Source organism: Fringilla coelebs (genome assembly GCF_963513975.1).
Source record: "Fringilla coelebs genome assembly, chromosome: 2".
In the NCBI taxonomy this organism is placed as follows: domain Eukaryota; kingdom Metazoa; phylum Chordata; class Aves; order Passeriformes; family Fringillidae; genus Fringilla; species Fringilla coelebs.
The window spans coordinates 96,864,529-96,881,037 of record NC_140029.1 but is presented as its reverse complement, the minus strand read 5'-3'; the positions used below and the strand labels follow the sequence as shown (position 1 = coordinate 96,881,037).

At 36.9% G+C, this 16,509-nt stretch overlaps 1 protein-coding gene across 3 annotated transcripts in view; it reads right to left on the bottom strand.

Moving 5' to 3' along the window:
- The window catches only part of LTN1 (listerin E3 ubiquitin protein ligase 1), a 31,922-nt gene extending 15,737 nt beyond the window's left edge, over positions 1-16,185 (bottom strand). Inside the window, exons 1-13 of one of the 3 annotated variants that reach the window (XM_084223366.1) lie at positions 16,086-16,185; positions 14,267-14,470; positions 13,870-13,968; positions 12,530-12,760; positions 11,512-11,564; positions 10,377-10,557; positions 9,468-9,641; positions 8,203-8,393; positions 6,889-7,030; positions 5,384-6,169; positions 4,856-4,897; positions 3,479-3,671; positions 836-1,075 (exon numbers count right to left, since the gene is read on the bottom strand). In XM_084223366.1, coding sequence (XP_084079492.1) covers positions 836-1,075; positions 3,479-3,671; positions 4,856-4,897; positions 5,384-6,169; positions 6,889-7,030; positions 8,203-8,393; positions 9,468-9,641; positions 10,377-10,557; positions 11,512-11,564; positions 12,530-12,760; positions 13,870-13,968; positions 14,267-14,470; positions 16,086-16,127 — 2,578 coding nt within the window. In that variant the 5' untranslated portion in view covers positions 16,128-16,185. Of the gene's footprint in view, positions 1-835; positions 1,076-3,478; positions 3,672-4,855; positions 4,898-5,383; positions 6,170-6,888; positions 7,031-8,202; positions 8,394-9,467; positions 9,642-10,376; positions 10,558-11,511; positions 11,565-12,529; positions 12,761-13,728; positions 13,822-13,869; positions 13,969-14,266; positions 14,471-16,085 lie in introns of those variants that run through there. The other 2 variants (XM_084223367.1, XM_084223368.1) reach the window with 2 other exon arrangements.
- Between the last annotated feature and the right edge of the window lie 324 nt (positions 16,186-16,509).

Genomic DNA, 16,509 nt, shown 5'->3' with positions numbered 1-16,509 from the left:
CATGCAAAAATTATCAAAGGCACATACATAGCTTTCTTGTTGAAGAGCAATTTTAAATTAACTGTGACTCACAGGTAAGATTTAATTCATTTCAGAATTAGAGTATGTTTTTGTTGTCTGTTACCATATGTCCATACAGTCTTCAAAATCACAGATCTTTCTACCAAAATATTGAACATTCACAACAACAACAGTCATTTATAAAGCAGCAGTGTTTTCCAAGCTAGTACTGTCCTACTTCACTGCTATGACAACACTGAAATATTGTATTTACTTGTATTAATTTAAATAAATGCATGTATCAATTCAACACCCTCAAATTCTGCATTCAGAGAACATAAATCAGCACCTCAGATGAACATGAGACACTGGTAGAGAGAGGCATCGATCACAATTTGTCTGGGCAACTTGGCCAATATAAATGGTTTCAGAATAAATACATGTTACCTGTAAAGAAGTGATTGTACACATTTTTTCATAGACTCCCCAGATTGCAAAATGAACAAAAAAAAGTTCATTTGTTATATTTCATAGACTTTAAATAACTTCTGTAACAGTCCAAAAAGTGTGCAACATCATAGCCTCCAAATGAACTGATACTAACATTAAAAAAGCTTAAAAATCCCTGTAAACGTGTTCAGGACTTGATGCTTAGTAGTAATTATGGGCACTGTAAATTAAAACTCAGATTTTCATGTCAGTTACAGCTGTAATTGCTCAATGTATGTGAACCCAGTATTCGATCACATACTTGATTCTGTTTCACGAAAAGGAAGAATTTATATGTAATCATCACCTATGAAAAAGCTCGGCTGAAGTTCTTTTTCCAGATTACCTGTCAAGTGTGTTGCATCCTGCCTCTGAGCACACAGCTGGAAGATGGTAAGGAGCAAGTCTTCTGAGGATGGCATCAGCAAACAGCCTTCCACTGAACTGAAAAAGCTTGAGGCCACGTCGCAGATGAAAGATACCGATGGTTCAGAATCTCCAGCTTCAGAAAGATCCTTTGCTTTAGACAGAGCTGCTTGAAGTTTATCAATAATCCTTTCAACAAAGGTTTCACCAATCAATGATTCTTTTGGGCAGAGGAAAAAGACAATATGCTTTGATTGCTTGTTAAACACAAATGCGCAAAGATGTCATAATAATATAGACCAATTTAATTTTTATATACTAATTTTGAATGCAAAATAAAGTGCAAAACAGTTTCAGTCTAATGGAAACCTAAACTCTTCTATTTCACAGACACCAGCCAACATTTCATACTACTAAGTATCTTTTCTCTAAACCAGCTGAAGCAGCTTTGAAAAAGGTATTAAAGATACCTTCTTAAAGAGCAAATGCAAAATGATCCTTCCCCCTTTTCATGCCATCCTAGCTTCTGGCAACCAACTGTGAGCCCAAGATTTCACTGTACTATTGCATATAGCCGCAAACATGCTTAAGATCCTTTTTCATGGGACACAAGCAAGCCAATCTCATTTATCCTCAAACTCCACAGTGGCAATGAGTTCCATTGTTTATTTATAACCTGTACGAAGAAGTATACTTTCCTTGGCCCTCAAGACTGCTGTCTAAGCATGTGTTAAAAATTCAAGTTCTTCCACTGAAAGAAACAATGATACATTTCTCACTATTTGCATTTTCGATACAAACTGCAATTTTACAGCTTTTAAGCACAGCCCCATCCCTAATCACTTCAACCAGAAGCTGACAAATTCTAGTCTGTTTTCTTGCCTCTGCAAGCAGAAGCCACTGCTTGTCTAACCATCCCTGCCAGATTTCTTTGGGCATATTCTATTACATGTTTTACAAAAGCACATAGAATATTGCAAGTGACCAAATTTGAACAAGAATATTGCACTGACCAAAACTACAAGCATATAACTACATATTCAGTATATTGACTACATGCTATAATAATTTTCATTTGTCCTCTGTTCTTTTCACAGCAGCTCCTAATAAACAATGTTCTTCTCTTACTACTTTTTTTACAACCTGACACTCACAGGGAAACACCACAATGACTAAAGACCTCTTTTTGAGTTTTAACAGGTCAGAGTCGATCATTGAATTGATACAGTTACAATTGTGTTCTTCGCATGTATACTTGAGGTATTCATTAGCTTTGGATTTCTTTTGTAATCTTTTGTATCAGTTAAGCATTCAGTATCGCAACACACTGCTATAGGTCTGTGAAGTTTCAGCAACAATTATCTTCCTTCCACAATTTATCCTTTTTCCCTTTTAATTCCTTTCATCCTATGCTACTGATCCATGAAAGGCTCTCCTATTCTCTCCAAGACAATTTGCTCAAGAAACTTAGATATCTCATTAAAAAAATCCTTTTGAAAGTCCACATACTCTACTCTGGTTTTAATGACTAAGTCAAGAACCACCACAGCTCCTCAAAATCTCTTAGGCTTCAATCAATATGATTTAAAAACAGGTCACCCACCACTCAGCAGAAAATGAGCTCAGGAGTGCCTCTGGCTCTAGAGTTAAAAAGCAAAGTCACTGGACAACCAGCCCTAGAACATCACACACTCACGACCACATTGGTCAAATTCTCTGTGGAAAGAGTAAACAGGTTTTCCTGATGGTCCTTTACATCAGAAGTTCCAGTAACAGAAAAAACAATCTTAGGACACCTTCAGGATGCCTTGTCTAAGAACATGCACCACAGTGAGCTGCCTGTGTGTATCTTTGAAACATCTTGGAAGCACCATGAATGTGCACAGCATCCATCGACACTAAAATATGTTGCCACAGGGATAAAAGTAAGTGCTGAGTTTACATGGAAAACACGAAGAAAAATGAACTCCCCTGGAAGTCTATATAAGATACTAAAATTGCAAACAAATTAAACAGGATGCTATTAACAAATTAAATAGGATGGCATTAATAAAAAAATCAGAATACATATACAGCATAAGAGAACATACAGAGTTTTTAAAAGACATAAAAATAAATGGAAATGGCTTAAAACAATTCAAAGATCCTGTAACAAAGCATTACTAAAACACATATAGGTCCATAACAATTGATATGGTATTCCAGTTTTGAAGGTAAATTTCACATGGCATGGTTTAAAAAATTCATATTATTTTACAGCACATCAGCTGATAGATCAAGCTTACTTAAATTTTCCTCAAGTTTTCAAAACTTGCAAATCTGAATCTTCTCTTTAAACATTGCCCTTGTTTAGCAATGTGGACCAAAAAAACGGCAGCTACTGCTGCAAATTAGTGTTTAGAAAATTAAATAGGATGTAGGAAACTGGCTTAAGTATAAAAAAAGCCCAAAACTAGGAAACAAAAACCTCAACAAAAACCAAACCAGTCAACAATAAACTACTGGGAGAAAGCCTAAATGTTCTACATGAAGTATTTTGGAAGATCCCAAATTCTTTCAACCTTATGCAAAGGGTAAGTGCAGCATTTATACTTCAAGAACTCCAGGGATTATATATGCTCACCACTTTTAACATGCTGCGACAACACCAAGCTCAGAAGGGTCCACCTTTCTGAAGAGACTGATCCTGATGAGGCTGCTGTAGATTTTAAGCCCAGGTGACACAGATCATCTGCCAGCATTACCAGTCTTTCTCCAACTGTGTCTCCTTTCAGCCAGTCAGAGACTAAGGAAAGTTTCGTTGTGCTTGAGCATGCCTGGATCACAAGAAAAACATTCCAGGAATCTTTTGAGGGTATAGAATAATAGAATGGTTTGGGTTGGAACGGATCATAAAGATCATCTTCCAAGTTCCAGTTTAAGTACCAACCCTCTGCCATGGGCAGGGATACCTCCCAGTAAACCAGGCTGCTCCAAACCCCATCCAACCTGGCTTTGAATACTTCCAGGGATGGGGCATCCACAGCTTCTCTGCATAACCTGTTATAAACTATTAACTTTTATTACTAAGCATAAGATTAGTATGTCAAACTTGCACACACAGAGTGAGAATTATATCATCTGCCACAAAAAGCTTTAAGATTTTATATCTGCAGCAACACCCCCCATCTTTCTTTTTGTCAGAGACAGCAACTTATGGCTGGGTCAGATCTCTGCAGAGTGTAACAAGTCACCTTCTGAAAATGCTTCCTTTATGTTTCTCCTCCAACTATAGAGCCCAGGAAACTCCTACACTGGAATTAGAAAAATAACTTCTGGATGACCGAGTTGGCTGAAATAAAATCTATTTAAAACATAAAAACTGCTTATAGCACCTGAATTTCTTTAAGAAGACAGAGAAGGTCACAAAAACTTTATTTTGCTGATGAGCCACTGTAAGTTAAAAAATCATAAAAACTCAGTATTCCTAAAATAAACAGCATATGTGAGGGAAGATCCTGTGGTCTATGTACCAGACTGTAAGTCAAGTGTTATGAGTTCTTGTCCAAAAATTCATCAAACACTTCCTATTTCATCCCATGCAATTACTTAAATGTCAGTCTGTCAACATTCAGTGGGAAAAAACTGAATACTACCTTTTCCTTATAACCACCTTGTAGGGATGATGATATAAATAATAATTTAAGTTATTGGTCTAATCCGTAGCTCCATTCTCTCTAGCTCAGAATAGATGATCCACAAATCAGGATATCCCTGTGGCTCAAAAAGCAAACTGACCAAAAACAGACAGGACAAAGATTCTTCTGTTTTGGCATCATCATTTCATTTTTAAAACTGTCCCCAGATTTAAGTGCATTCAAATCAAATGCTACTCTAAAACTGTAAGATTTTCAAACTATGGAAATGACCACTACAAACACATGTAAGTCTCAAAGCTAATATCAGAGAATGATTAAAAATTACGCATAACAAGAACAAAAAAAAAAATCTTAATATTTACCTTCTGAATTATCTGGAGAAAAATAACCCACTTAAGATCCATCTGAAAAGAAAAACAAAATTCCCCAAGACTTAATAAAAATCTTTGCTGAATAGGAAGCAATAATGCCATTTTATCTGTTCTGTAGGCATAAGTAGAAGCTGATAAAATTCAGTAGCAAAGTTATTGATTGTATCATTTTTGTCTTGCAAATCTTTCTCTCCCACAAAATTCAGTAAGGGACCGTATTTATACAAAAAGCTATCAATGACTACTATTAAAGTACACTGTATAAAGAAGCAAGGATAGAGAAATTCTCATGATACTTTTTAAAAATGATATAGACCATACAGAAAGGGAGAGAACCTTTCACCCCAACACTATCATGTCCAACTTTCCAAAACTACCTCCCTTATGCTGAACTTAACCCAAATTTATGTAGAATTATCATCCATGCAACAGTGCCAAAATAAGATTATTAGTGAGTCACAGCCCATAATAACAGTAATGACTCTGACAAAAATTAACATCATCATGTACATGTCATACCTTTGCTAAATCATCAAGAATGACTTTCCTTTCATCATTATTGTTGCAACAATGAAGTACACTGTATAAAATATCAACCAGGAAATGGGTGTCTTTTCTCCAGTCTTCTTTCAGCCAGGTTATTAAATTCAGATACAGAAATTGTACAGATGGACTTTTGTTATGAGCTTTCACTTCATTTTGGGATTCAGCTTGAGCAGGACTTAGATTATTTCCCTGCTCTAAAAGTACTTGGAAAACTCTGTTTGAGGAAAAAGTGTTGAGCAGGGCAGAGAGAAATTTCAAATGCTGTTCTGACTTCTGTTCATTGACATACACAATGCTCAGCTCAGCCAGGTTGCAGACTAAGTTCTCTAGAGGTTCTTTCCTTAGACGTGACGTCTGCTGCAACTCAGCCTGAATTTCAGAGTCACCATTTCTCACTTCCATGAGCTTTCGACTCTCAGTGTTCCCTTCAAATTCATCCTCATCCGTAAATCTGATTTTTAGAGATTTTCTATTGTTTGCTTTCGTAGCACTCTTCGGATTATGAAGAATTTCTAACATACCAGATATGGCAAACAGTAATTTCTTGTCAGCATCCAACCTATCAACATGAAGTATACACATTTTTAAAAGATGGCTCCAAAAATCTGACAACAGATTCTGGAAAACTTCATCTGTGCCATCATCATTGGAGAGTTCTGCTTTAGCTTCCCAGGAACTCAGCATTTCTGCTGTTTGATAAAATAATGGTCCACTTTGTAACCTGGGCTCCTTAAGTACAGCATTGACAAAAGGAATTAGCTATAAAGACAAAAAATATGTATTAAAGAACAGTGATCCAACATAAATCCATTTTATTCTGTATAATGCAAAGAAATTATATAATTCTGAAAAATATTCTGGAAGCAACTCTGCAAATATCGGAATTATTTATGTTTGAACATTTTATAAAAACATACAGGATGGGAGGCACTTTTTTTCCCCTTAAATATAACTTTAATTGCACAGTAAAAACAATGATTTCATAGGAAGAAAAAACCCCTTAATTCAGCACCTTTACTTATGTTACACATTGCTCTCTACCACTCCCTAAAAGGAGCTGGGAGTGGGTCTTTTCTGCCATGTCTCAAGTGAAAGGATGAGAAGGAATGGCCTTAAATTGCAGCAGGGGAAATTCAGACCAGGTATTGAAAAAAAAAAAATCACTGGAAATGTGGTCAGGCATTGGAATAAGTTGCCCAGGGAGTGGGTGGAGTCACCAGCTCTGGAAGTGCTTAAGAGACACCTGGATGAGGCTCTTGGGGACATGGTCTGGGGGTGATTTTGGTGGTGCTGAGCTGACAGTGAGACTGGATGATCTTGAAGGTCTTTTCCAGCCTTGACAATTCTGTGTATTTTTTTCCATAAAATCTAGGGAAACCCTAAGCAGAGAAGTAAATCCTCACCTAAAATTCACTTTTCTCTTTAATTCTGACTTATTAAACGTACACACAACAATATTCAGTATTTCTGATTAATACCTGGTCACATATAAGCATTTGATGAATTTGGCTTTGGTCTTCTTCTCCTTTCTGTAGAACAGCAAAGCACAGACACTCCATAAATGCAGTTATAATTGCTGAACTTTCTGAAGGACTGGCAATTGTCCTCTCATTTGACAACCTGTGAGAGGACACAGAAGAAACCAAGTAACCAAGTTTCCAAGAAACTCAGTATCAATGTTATCAGTGTACCCTCAGTTACCTTGTTTTGATCCAGACACCAGTATGAGAATACAGGATCATAGAGTCATTTACAGGAGTCAGATCAAAATAAAGTCAATTTAGAAAGGTGATAAACCCAAGCATTTAACAGAATCTATATAAAAATAAATTCTTCATTCGGTCTTAGCATTCAGAAAAAACAGATTTATGTAAACAGAGAAACCATATACAGCTAGCACACTGTCTCCTGTTTCAGATGGCTGTCAAAACTCTTTTGCAATTTTCCACATACCACAGAAGTTCGGAGACAGTCACTTTTTGTCAGTACAGGGAAAAAAAAAAGAGGAAAAAAAAAAAAGCCACCTAAAGACAGTCTCCCCAGTTTTTAGTTGGAAAACCTGCGATTTCTTTGGTTTTCTATGAATATTAGATCACACAAATGATCACAGAAATATTACAATCATTACTATGTGTAATAAAATTCTATACACTTTTCAAACAAACCCCTACATAACTCTCTCCTCCAAGAGCTCTGCTGATTTCCACACCAACATCAGCAGAGAACTGATTTTTTCATTTTTTTTAAAAATAACTTTAATTTCAGCATTTCATAAAAGAATTTCTATACTCTTTTGAGTACGCAATGCACAGGTGCACATTTAAATTACATTTGATAGAAAGGTGGTTTTGAGGTATTTTAAAGGCACAAAGTACAAGCAGTTTCATCTTTTAAAAATGAGTATCACAAGAATTACAGTTTGTGCATAAAGGAAATGTCACTATCACAAGGCTAATCCCCTATGTAAGAGTTACACACTGGTGAGAAGAGCCTAATTCTTAAGAGTCACCCTTAATTATAATAATGTTCCATATTCAAATTTGTCATGGAATAAACACAAAGCTTTGACAAGGAAAGATGACAATGCTTCATGTAAGGAAAATATAGCAAAATCAAAAGGAAAGCTGAAGATTTAAGATGACATGAACAGCCACAAGACTGACTCCAGTTTTAGATTTTGAAAATAATTTTAAAAATAAAAACTCATTTATCTTCAAATGCTTAAAGATTAGTTTCTTTATTTCCAAATGTAAAAGAGACTGATTCCAAATAAATAAATTTGTGGTCCATACCCTTGAATTACAGAGCTGAAAAAAACTCTGAAGTATTCCAGCTTCGGTTCCATAACGTCAGGAGGCACCTTGCTAATGAAGGGCAGGAGGTTTGGATAGATAACAGTAGCTAATCCTCGCCCACCTTCTCGAAGCACTGTCCAGAGCTTTGGCAGAACTCCTTTTCTGGCATTTACATGACTCCAACAGTCCTACAGAAAGAAATATACTTACTATAAATTAAATAACAATATGTTGCCTCAGAAGAACCCCCAAGGTAGCCATTTAACCTACATCCTCGTATTATAGCTGAACCAAGTCATTGTGAAATTTAAATTCTGTTAAGTTACTCATTCGCCAGTATCTTTAAAATCACTTTCTCCCTATTTCAGCTTGTGAAGTTAACGTGATAAAACTATTTCTGCACTGTTTAAAATCAATTGACCTTTCTTATCAGCCAACTGCAATTAAAGGTTTCTCTTTAATCATGCTTTCATGATGCTTCATAAGAATCACTACTGTAATTAATACTGTATTTAATTTTAAGTTCTCATTAGCAAGGCAAGCCAATGACTGAGTTTGGAAGCATCACTAACTTCAAAACTCTCTTCAAAAATTTTCTGATAGTTAGAAACTGCTTTGGCACTTCCCCCTCCCTAAATTTTTTTGTCATCTGATCTATTTTATTTATTATCATATCTATTACAGTTCAAGGTACCTATATTTATAACGAGGCTGAACAAAGACCGTTTAGGGGCTTTTCTTCAAGAAAACTTGTTCCAGTTCATTCCAGTAGTTGCAAAAGGGAACTGCAGCGTTAAACCCTCAAAGCATCCCAGTCTATGTCAACAACTCATCCTGCTAATAAATTCAAAGCCAGTGTTTCACTTAAATTTAAGGAAAAAAAAAAAAACACAAAAAAACCAAACAAAAAGCTATAGAACCCTTACATTTGAAGGGGAAACAAACTAACCAAAAATGCACTGCAGGTCTTTTTTGTAACTGTCTTTACCAAAGAAAAATGTTTTAAGCATTATTTTACTAACTAGAAACTACATTTAATGAAAGGGTTTCAGGTTAATTAAATTAAATTCATAAAACAACTCTAATTTTCAGATATTCTGGACATGATATATTTGAAAGTTACACTGAAAGAAGGAGAATGTACCCTTATGGAGTTTCTGTTATTAACCATAAAGAAAACTCAGTCAAGCGTGTCTTCCTAATTCTACACAGAGAACAACACTTGATGAAAAGTTAAATATGATGAAAATATCTCACATTACCTCAATAGTGGTGATAGCATAAAGCACTGCTTCCCAAAGAGCAGGACACACCACTGCATCACTGTCATCAATGCTGAGAAGAACAGCAGGACAAACTCTTGGTGCTTCAGCTTTCACCACCTCAGGCAAGTGCTGGCAAAAAGCAGAAATCAGCTCAAAGAAAGCTGAGCGAACCTGACAGAGGCCACAGAAGGAAAAACAGAGTTTGTCACTACATGTAGTTAATAGGATTCCTTTTAAAATCAACAAAACCTTACAACACACCATGCCCATATTTTATCACATTAACAAAGGTTAAAATATTATTAAAAACCAAGAAAAAAAAGCAGTTATTAAACAGTCTTATCAAATATTTTAATGCAATTTGTTTAGTGATGAAATGCCTGTCAAAAGTTGTATTTCTATATACTTCTCAAAAGGCATTTTTTTCCAAAAGCAACTTAAAGCTTTTAAACAAAATACTATTGCATTAATTCATTACTCTATGTACAGAATAAAGACCAGTAAAAAATGAAAACCCCAAAGCACTAAGAACACATGCTGTAAGTTGACAGAGTTTGTATCTTCTACATGAATTTTAATGACAGCAGATTGCCAAAAAGTAGATCATGATGATATGGAAATAAAAATTTTCCCTACTGGATAAATTTTCAAGCAACATTGTCTATATTCAGTTTGGTGGGTTTTTTAACATAAGTCCGGTCAGATATTAGTCCCAGACTAAAAAGATTTATAATTACGTTAACTGAACAGTTTCTTCAGCCTTTCTGGAATCTACCTAGAAACCTGAAGGCTGTTTGAAACCTAAGCAAAGTACCAAGTGCATCCTTGTAGAATACAAGTAATTAATACTTCCTTACATTAAGGGTACAAAAACCAAGCAAAATAAAGAAGAAATTAAAAAGTCACCTGTGATAGATTGTTTTTGCTATATTTCCAAAATTTGTTTTGGGACAGAAGTGACATTAACTTTTCCTCCAATGAATGCATCTCTTTCTTTGGCAACATGCTGAGCAACTTTTTTAAAGCTAACAAGGAACAGGTGAGAATCCGGAAAAATTTGGCTTCCCTTTCTTCTTCTGGTACAGTTCTCAGAAAGCAAAACAAACAAAAAAGTTAAAAGTGGACCACAAATAAACCAGCAGGCATCCCAAGTTTGTCTAAACTAAACTGCCTTCATTTTTTTTGGTGTTGATTTTTTTATTTCAGGTGCCAGCAATGTAAAAACATAAACTTTCCATAGGTTCTAAATTACCCTATAAAGTGTCAGGAAAAAAGTTACAAGTCATCTCATCTTCCAGCTACTCACAAATGATATTCTTAAAAGAGCTGAAACAAAATTAGATAACTGATAACACTTTCAAAACCATTTATACTTAAGTGTTGTAGTAATAAGCAGCTGAGACTCAGTTTTATCATGCAGAAAAAGCTGATTCTTTATTCACAAAGCTCATATTGATAGGAAATATCAGAAGGTACTGTGTTAGACCAAATTTGCTAACAATACACTGACACTGAGTTTAATCATTAGCAAATGGCTAGGGCGTCCATCTGTCAATCTCTCAATTTTTAGTTAGTTTACATATTTTGTTCACTGATCCCTACGAGAAAGGTTTTTTGTTTATTGTAGGTGCAAATGGTTCTCTTACCAGAATTGTCTATTGTGTTAACTGCCTTCATTTTTTTGATTTTTCACATGGGAAGTTAGCTAGCTGCACTTAGAAGAAGTAACAGGCTAGCTGGTAATTTAGCAGTGCAAGGCCTGATTTTATATAATAAATATGAATTATATAATAAACAATATAATACTAATATTTTAATAATAAATATTTTATTTATATATATGTATATATATTTGGCTTTTCTTTTATAATATTTCTACTTGTATGCAACACTTAAGTCCCAAACAAAGTTGCTGGGATCTGGATTCAAATAATTATTCTGTCTCTTGAAACAAAATTAAATTCACTACTTCCAGGGACAAAGAACCCAATAAAGACCTAGATTTAAAGAATTAAATATACATTTAAGCAGGCAAACATACTGAGGGTCACTGAGTGTATCAGCTGTTTCCTTCAGAAGGTGATCTTGAAGTACCTATGGAGGAAAAAACCATGCATATAAAAACAAAGAAATCTAATACTTATATGTGAACAATATAGTCCACACATTATTCAGAGACAGCCCTACAATAAAATTTCACAACCTCTAAGTTGTCTTTCTAATATTTTTAGACATGTTAGTAAACACGATAGAAGAGAATCTGAATCATGGTGAATATAGTAGCTGTGATACTGTCTGAATTGAGTCTTCCTAACACATAATAAATTGCAGCCCTATGCCAATGTGCTCCTGCTAAAAAGCCAAACTGAGGCAAATCAAATCAGTTAGGTTTGCACATGATGGACAGGCAATGCAATCTTTGAACTTTTTTTAATTCAGTCCATTGAGTATCATATCTGACTGACAGAAGAGCATAATGACCAGAATTAAACTTGTAGATGCTGTAACAGTACTCAGCATTCTGCATTCTTTTTCACTATAGCTAAACTACTCCAGCATCATTATTCCATCTGTCAGCAACATTATGTGTTGACTGAACATCATTACATAGGAATGCACACAAAGAAATTCACAATTCATTCCTTTGGTTCTAGTCATTCTCATCTCAAGTCCAAAAAAAAATTTTTTTTTTTCCCTGAATTCCTTATTATTTTTCTTTTTAATATTTCCTTACAGAAGAAATTCTTCCCTGTGAGGGTGGTGAGGCACTGGCACAAGTTGCACACAGAAGATGGGGCTGTCTCATCCCTGGAAGTGCTCAAGACCAGGTTGGACAGGGCTTGGAGAAACCGGGTCTAGTGGAAGGTGTCCCAGCAGGGGGTAGAACACAAAGACCTTTTAAAAGTCCCTTCCAACCTAAACAATTCTCTTTACAGGGACAAAGTTTCAGGCAAGAAAGAAATTAAACCATGAAGCATAGATGGAGGAAGGATGACTGTAAGATTTATAACAGAAGTTGACATATACAAAGCCTTAAAGAAATACAAAAGTAAACTTACATTAAGAATTTCATCCTTACAGAATACTAAGGCTTCGGGTTGTTTGCTTGAAGGAAAAGCTTTTTCAAAAGCTACTTTTGCAGCAGAAGCAGCAGGGGAGTAAGTGTCACACTGAGCAATCAGCCAGTAACCCATGATACTTTTTAAGTAAGGAGCTAAGTGTTTTTTTACTTTAAGAATCAGTTGCTCGAAAGATTGCTGAGTTGCTTCTCGAACACGGCGATCATGATCCTGTTAGACAAAGAAAAGAAGAAAAAAAAAGATAAAGGTTTATTGGTTTAAGAAATGTACCTTTAATTTCAGGTACTTCAAAGCAAAAGTGGTGATTAAAAAGCCATGTTTTCAATTAATTGGATTTGAAAATACACACCGATGACAAAAAAGTTTTGGTATCCCAAGGTATGGGGAGAGTCCTAATTTAGTAGCATCATAATCCCAAACTGTTGTACACTCAAGATTGTAACCTTTCCCTGATATCCCAAACAACAGTTTTTGTTTCCAATTTAAACAAACATTTACAGACAGACAAGAGGCAGGAGAAACAGGAAGCCTTGAAGACATCTTCTGAGTTAGAATACCATAAGCTGTGCATTGCTATCCTTTATTTGCATATAAATTTACAACATCATGATTTTCTACACTCTTGATTCCAGAAAGAAACAGTAGGAATTATTCTAATGGGTAAGAATAGTGATTCATTTTGTTACATACCATGTTTTCAACAGTAGCCACTCTAGACAGCTTGGAAATACAATAAATAGATCAAGAAACCTATTGCTAATCTGGCTACACACAGTCTTTTCCTATTTGGGTTTGGGGTTTTTTTTTAATGTCAAGTCTGGTCAGATATTAGCCCTAGATCAAGAAAGTTTATAATTATGTTAACTGAACAGACTCTCTAGTCTTTTTGGAATCCACACAAAAGAACTCTTCTTAAGAAATATAGTACCATCTTTAAAACATAAAGGTCTAACAGACCTATCAAGGAAGTACATCCCAGACATCAACAGTTCAAGATTCCACCCACTGCCAATACTGAAATATGTCCACAAAAAGAAGAGTATTTTCCTTCAACTTGATATTTCCCCTAAAACAAGTCAGAAATTCCAACAAAAGTAGATAGGTCAACAAAGACCACCTTAGAGGTAGTCACAGGAAGTAGATAGGTAACTTTCTAATTTAAATACTTCAATACTTACCAGTGAAATTTTACAATAAATTCTTGGCCAGTAAGGAAGAACACCTTTAACAACTTCGGCTTCTCTTTCCCTGCACATTGTCCCAAACTCTTGCATAGCCTAAAATAGGTAACTTTCTAATTTAAATACTTCAATACTTACCAGTGAAATTTTACAATAAATTCTTGGCCAGTAAGGAAGAACACCTTTAACAACTTCGGCTTCTCTTTCCCTGCACATCGTCCCAAACTCTTGCATAGCCTAAAATCAAAATATCAAGACCATGACTTAAGAAGTCAGGTAGATATATTCTGTAATTTACCAGTTTGCATCCAAAACTGCAACTCCCTTTTCCAAAAATCAAGTAATCTCTTGCAAATGAGCATCTATAGAGATAATTGCATGATGGACCTTGCTATAGGTTATCCAGGATATCATCTGTATTGCAGTTCTAGCAAATCCACCAAAGTGAAATTAGTTACTTCCTCTTCCTCCCTTAAGAAAACTGTATTATTCTCCGATTAAAAAAAAAATTATGGGAGGCAAAGGATACACCTACTTTTAACTTGGTTGTGACATCCCTCTTAGAAAGTTTTCGCAATACCATTCGGAAATCAGCATCCACAAGGCTGTCTACTTCCTCTGCTCCTTGAATTGCAGGAACATATCCTAGATCGCTCTGAGATGTTCCAAAGCCGATAAACCCAGGCACTGTTCCACGTTCTTTGGCAAGGAGCTCTGCTGCTCGGCCACTGCTAGAAGGCTGACAAAAGAAAAGGGACAGGAGTCAATTATCCATTTAATTTTATTTTGCACACATTACGCATTTGAAAAGATGATCCTAATTTTATTTTATAATTAACCTTCTAATTAACATAAAGTCTTTCAAAGAAGAGTCCACCTATGCTTTAAACATAGAAACCTAGAAAATTATTCTTCTCTTTAGGATCAGGCTGAGAAAGTTGGGGCTGTTCAGCCTGGAAAAGAAAAGGCTTCAGGGAGCCTCAGAACTCCTTCCAGTATTAGCAGGGAGCCTACAAGGAAGCTGGAGAGAAGTCTTCATTGGAACTGTAGTGATACAACGAGGAGGAATGACTTCAAACTGAAACAAAATAGGTTTAGATTACATATGAAATTCTTGCCTGTAAGGGTGGTGAAGCCCTAGCACAGGTTGCCCAGAAAAGCAGGGGCTGCCCCAACCCTGGAAGTGTTCAAGGCCAGGCTAGACAGGGCTTGGAATAACCTGGTCTAGTGGAAGGTGCCCCTGCCCTTGGCAGGAGGTGGGACTGGATGAGCTTTAAAGTCCCCTCCAACCTAAATCACTCTGTGAGTCTATTCGATGATTCTGTGAATCAGAATTCTCTTTTTTCATAACACATGAATACTTACGGAAAATTTTATTGCTTTTATTTCTTTATAATGCTTTTTTGCTATACAAAAAAGCCTAACAGAAAATTCCTTCTACAAGCAAACAATTTCTTAAGAAACTATTTATCCTCCTTCACTATTTCTGGCTTTCCTAATTCTTATCATGGGCCAATACAGCTCCCAAGGAATGCTCCTTTTTTCTCTGAACAAATAAAAACACACAGACAAAATAAAGGATTCTCCCAGCAACCAAGTGGCAAAAAATGATTTAGAGACATGTAGCAAAAGCATGCATTTGTAACAAATACAATAAATACCATCAGACAGTGTGTGATTTGGAGCTCAGCACCACTTCTAGTTAACCCCATTTGCCCATTGTATTATTGGTTCAGGTTTGTTTCAACCACGCTCTTTTCAAATGACTGCCCCAAAACTGATTGAGGCTTAAATGTCCTCTGGGACACCTTATAATGCAAACACCTTAACTTCCTAATGGCAGCAGCAGTTTTGTGAGCTTGTGGGGTTTAAGTAATCTTTTCTGCTGGTGAGCTGTTAAGGATATGCTGCTTTGCGTTCCCTAGTCTTCCCTAAATCCAGGGAGGAATTAGGGAACCTGAACACCAGATTTCTCCCACAATTCTGAGTGATAGGGCAAGATGTCACGTCATCTCTGGCCTTTTGGCAAAAGTGTATTCTAAAACTCTGCACAGAAAACCACACCGAATGTACCACCGGCACCTTGCTGAATCTACACCCGCGGTGATTTTGCTCTCCCTCTCCGTCACACTCCCCCTAAAGCACGACCCAGGCCAAGAGGCAGCCCCGGGCCCGGCCCCAGCTACCACAACCGGCCCCGAAGATCACGCTGCCCCGCTGAGGGAGCCGGGCTCCGGCGGCCCGCGGCCCCCCGCCCAGGGCACCGGAGTGCCGGAACCGCGAGCCCCCGAGCCCTGGGCCCGGCCCGGCCAGCCTGCTCCGCCCCCCGCAGGTTGCCCTTGGTTCGCGCTCACCCGCAGGTTGCCCTTGGTTCGCTGCTTGTTCTTGCCCCCCATGGCGGCGGCGGCGGCACCGGGGCCCGGCCGTAGCCACCGCGGGCACCCCAACACTTCCGGGGCGGGGCCGCGCGGCGCGGGAGGGAACCTGCCTGGGTTGGCCTTAAACTCAACAACGTCCTTTAAAGAAATAAAAATGAAATCCATCAATCTTAAACTTCGATCGTCCCGTGAGGGCCTTTACGGAGCCGGAGCCGCAGCGTTCTTGTACACTTACAATGACTTTGGATTTGGGAAAGTTTCACCCACGCTTGTCGAATGGCATCGCCCTAAAATATCCCTACAAGAGGTGTTCCAAGTCCATACCAGAGAGCTGAATGTTAGCGATTTTACTGGATGTGTACAGAAACATTTAATCAATATTTAATAAAAAATATTTAAT